Source organism: Mycetomoellerius zeteki, unplaced genomic scaffold, assembly GCF_001594055.1.
Source record: "Mycetomoellerius zeteki isolate Tzet28-1 unplaced genomic scaffold, Tzet1.0 scaffold52, whole genome shotgun sequence".
Taxonomy (NCBI): domain Eukaryota; kingdom Metazoa; phylum Arthropoda; class Insecta; order Hymenoptera; family Formicidae; genus Mycetomoellerius; species Mycetomoellerius zeteki.
The window spans coordinates 221004-225182 of NW_017257523.1; the positions used below are offsets into that span (position 1 = coordinate 221004).

The following is a 4179-nucleotide window of genomic DNA, read 5'->3' on the forward strand; positions in this document are numbered from 1 at the left end:
CAAATATTTATACTTATGTACATAATATAAAAAATGTTGATACAAAATTTAGAAATAATATTTTTATATGCTCATTTCTACATTGTAATAATATAAAATCCATACGTTAGAGAGCGTCAATGATCGGTCAAAAAGTTAGATGTTATGAATATAAAATCCATTTTCATATACAAAAAATTAATCAACATAACAAGAAAAGAATAAACTTGCATTCTCTTATTATTACATTGTAACAATTTTCATTAATTTACGTCAAATTATTTTGTATACATCTAAAATAAATTCCTTTTTCTTCTATTTTCCTGGAAAAAAGAACATGAATGTTTTACAACCACAGCTGATTTATAAATAGCTCGTAATATGCTGCTTACAAAAAACACTTTGTTAATATTAATATTTAGTTTTATATGTTAGCTTAAAAAATTAAACCTTAATTATTAATTTAATGTTAAGAAATTGTAAAATCTCAATAAAATCGTTCATTTTTGGACATTTTATAATACGAATAATGTCACAAATTTTATTTAAATTGACACATTTATTTAGATATAATTATTATTAAACATTAATTTATCCTATTTCCTTAAGATTTGCAACAAAATTAGACTTTTTACATTTTTTAAATGATAGAAAAAGAAAAGTAGTTCAAGATATCTTTAATAAATTCTACAAAATTTATTTTCTGATCCAAAAATTTTGTATTCGTTCTCAATAAGCTCACTAGCGAGACGATATTCATTTCAAACCGCCATTTGTATAGAAGTCTATTTTAATTACTTGCCGTAAGTGGCGTTGTCGTCACTATCGTAAAAGACCTTGAAAACGTCCTTGAGTGTAGTATTACTCCATATTACTCCAGACTACACCCTCCATTCATGAGTTCTATAACCTGTACATCTTTGTTTTGACAGTTCACAAATGATTACTCCCGCGCCACAAGTCAGCTTGTATGATTACGATCGAATTATGAATAAGATTTTTCGCCTGAAAGGCGTGTAACGCACAATAAAGTGATGTTTATTTGTTACGCTTTGTAATATAACCCGTGAAAATGTCCGCAATTATAGACGACAAAGTTGTCGCAGGTGCGAAGAGTTCAAATACTGTAAAGGAAGATCCAATCGTAGCATTAACGGTATGTAAAATATATTAAATCTTTCCTGTACATTATTTTTTTCTTCTTTTCTCTTTAATTTTTATTGATATGTCACATTTAAGTATTATTTTTACCTGCTGACTGCTGTCAATTTCAGGAAAGAGTAAAAGCTTTGTACCTCTTTCGAGATCGTTATTTTGAGACACATTCTATTGATGAAGCGATTAAGAAAAATATTGACGTGGAAAAGGAAATGAAAGATACCCTGAGCAAGTTCGATGAATGTAAAGGATATGAAATTGATGGTTCACGTGCAAAGTATTATTATTTAAAGGGAAGAGCTCTAAACGTAGTGGATCGTTTCATTCCTCAGGCAGAAGAACTTTTGAGTAAAGCAGTGAAATTGGAGCCCAAATTAATAGAAGCTTGGAATGAGCTGGGGGAATGTTATTGGAAGAATGATGATATAAAACAAGCAAAGAATTGTTTTGTTGGCGCTCTGCAACATGTATATTTCTTTCTTACCCTATTTAACATAGCTTTCATTAGTTGAAAAAACAAAATTTTTAAACAATAAATTATTATATTACATATATATGGCATATATATATTTCATTTCTTTTTGTAGGACAAGAATAAAGCATCTTTACGAAATCTGTCAATGGTGCTTAGACAGGAGCAAACATCATCCTTTGAAGAGCGAGTAAAAAATATTCAACAAGGAGTGGAATATGCTAAGGAGGCTGTAAGCCTTGATACAACTGACGGAATCTCCTGGGCCATATTAGGGAATGCCTACCTGTCTTCCTTCTTCACTGTAGCACAAAGTCCGAGTACGTTACGTTCATGCATGTCAGCATATATGCAAGCGGTAAGATTATGATGAATGACGAATATTTGTGTTTATTATATAAACATATTATTGCAAATGTACAATTTTGTCTTTATATACTAAAGCCTTAATTATTTTTAGGAAAAAGATATTATCGCAAGAAGTAATCCTGATTTATTTTATAATAAAGCAGTAGTAAGTATGAATATGTTTCTGTAATGTTTATGTTGATATTTCTTTTCTACTTGAAACTCCTTTTAATTTGCAAATTTATTTTAGGCTCTAAAATATCAAGAAGAATATAATTTAGCATTACAATCATTTGAAAATGCAATGGCGCTCGATCCATTGTGGGAAACACCGCGCAACAAACGAGATGAATTATTACAATATCTTAAAGATATACAAAATTCAATTAATAATAATGGTTATGTAAAACCAAAACGATTATATCAATTGATACGGGTATTTATATCATAGAAATTAATAATAATAGATAATTAACAGCTAGATATATTAATATACATGTTAATATACATGTGATAGTATAACATGTGATTTTGGCACAATATACATATTTATAGGTTTATGATTAAATGTAGGCATTGGATATTAAACACTTAGGACCATACAAAGATGGAGCATATACATACGGGGGAAAGTCTATAAAGTTAGAATTAATTCCTTTACAAGAATTAATTCTTGGATTGAACATGGAAAAAGTCGTATTTGGAAAAGTAGTTTGTTGGATTCAGGATTCTGATTGCGTTCCTTTGTAAGTTTATCTACTTTCTATATTACACAAATTTTTCTGCTGGACATTGTCCAACTTGTTAAAGCTACATAATTACTATTTTTTCCTATTTCAGTGCTTTTTGTCTCGTAGACGAACAGAAAACATGTATTGTTGTTACTGTATATAATTTAGCTAAAGGCCGAGGAGTTACGGTTGGAGATTCTGTTGGTATACCAGAACCTTTCGTTATACATCAAAAATTTTCCTATATGAATAATGTAAGTGTTATATACAGTACATATTTTACGATGTAAATCGAATCTTGAAACTTATAATAATACATTTTTCCTTCATTCTTTTTTAGGATTTTGATTACAAATCTATTCGCGTTGAAACACCAATTGTACTTGTAGTTAATGGAAGAAAATTAGGTCGAGAGCAACAAGCCAGCGCAAATTTGCATACTTTTAAAAAGACAGATTAGATTTAATGATGAACGATATGTCGAGCATTGAATCATGTCGAGCACGTTCTCAGTTATCGTCAGTTATAAATAATTTTCGATCTTACTCTTATTTTTCAATAATAACATATACTATTTTAATAATGAAACTCATCAGTATATATTTAAGGCTTTGTACGATAAATTTAAAACAATATATATATATATATTTCGAAACGTTAAATGTACCAATACGTGTTGGTAATAATCAAAAAAAAAGTTGAATATATACTACGTTATATCAATTTTGTATTTTATAACAATGTATGAGAAATCATTTACGTGCACATCTAAACTGCCGCATTGATAAAACTTGTAAGAAAAAAGATATTGATACATATTTTTTTTCATTGTGATAATAATTATATGCAAGTACAGTTCGCAAAAGCAGTAAATTATTATTAATATCTGCCAATTATTAATTTATAGAGTTATAAGACTTCGCTTATATCTTTTATTTAAATTCACATGACTAAAGTAGAAATATAACATTTTATATATATGTTTTAAATAGTGAATGTATTTTAGTCTATTATTTGATATTTAAATGTTTTAGAACCCGTTTGTTGATCTCCCGAACATTTCTGTATATTTAGTTAGAAACAAGAAGTTTCAAAACAAAAAGTGAAGAATTTAGAAACGATCAAAAGAGGTATGATTCGTTGCTAAAAAATCAAACGAAAGATTTATTATTTACGTCTGAATCAGCGAATTCCAGATGGACTCTTATTATTTTACTTATCGTGAGAATTCGATCTGTTATAATAAATTTTGATCATTAAGTTCCGCTGCGTCTAGATTAACTAAAATATAAACGTGCGAGGGACTGTCTTTATATTTTCTGAGAAGCGGCAAAATAATCAGTCCTCGGAAAATATAGAGAATTTGATTTATTTATTTTATAAAATCATATTATCTGATTAATAATTTGTCATGATGCAATTAAATTATTAAAAGAGATAGTATAAGGTATAGAATGAAAAAATAATTTTGATAGAAATTTTATAGTTACA

At 28.1% G+C, this 4179-nt stretch overlaps 1 protein-coding gene across 1 annotated transcript; it reads left to right on the forward strand.

Moving 5' to 3' along the window:
• Positions 1 to 861: 861 nt before the first annotated feature.
• Positions 862 to 3250, forward strand: LOC108727699 (tetratricopeptide repeat protein 5). Its single transcript, XM_018455906.1, has 8 exons — positions 862 to 1135; positions 1254 to 1604; positions 1725 to 1967; positions 2070 to 2123; positions 2208 to 2393; positions 2531 to 2703; positions 2798 to 2942; positions 3029 to 3250. Exons 1-8 carry the CDS (start codon positions 1052 to 1054, stop codon positions 3146 to 3148), a joined length of 1356 nt encoding a protein of 451 aa, XP_018311408.1. The 5' UTR covers positions 862 to 1051; the 3' UTR covers positions 3149 to 3250.
• Positions 3251 to 4179: the final 929 nt, after the last annotated feature.

Bases quoted from the DNA above. Each gene is read 5' to 3' on its own strand.
- LOC108727699 (XM_018455906.1), top strand. From the start codon at position 1,052: ATGTCCGCAATTATAGACGACAAAGTTGTCGCAGGTGCGAAGAGTTCA. The intron at 2,124-2,207 runs GTAAGTATGAAT...AATTTATTTTAG, and splicing joins TATTTTATAATAAAGCAGTA to GCTCTAAAATATCAAGAAGA. The intron at 2,704-2,797 runs GTAAGTTTATCT...TTCCTATTTCAG, and splicing joins GATTCTGATTGCGTTCCTTT to TGCTTTTTGTCTCGTAGACG.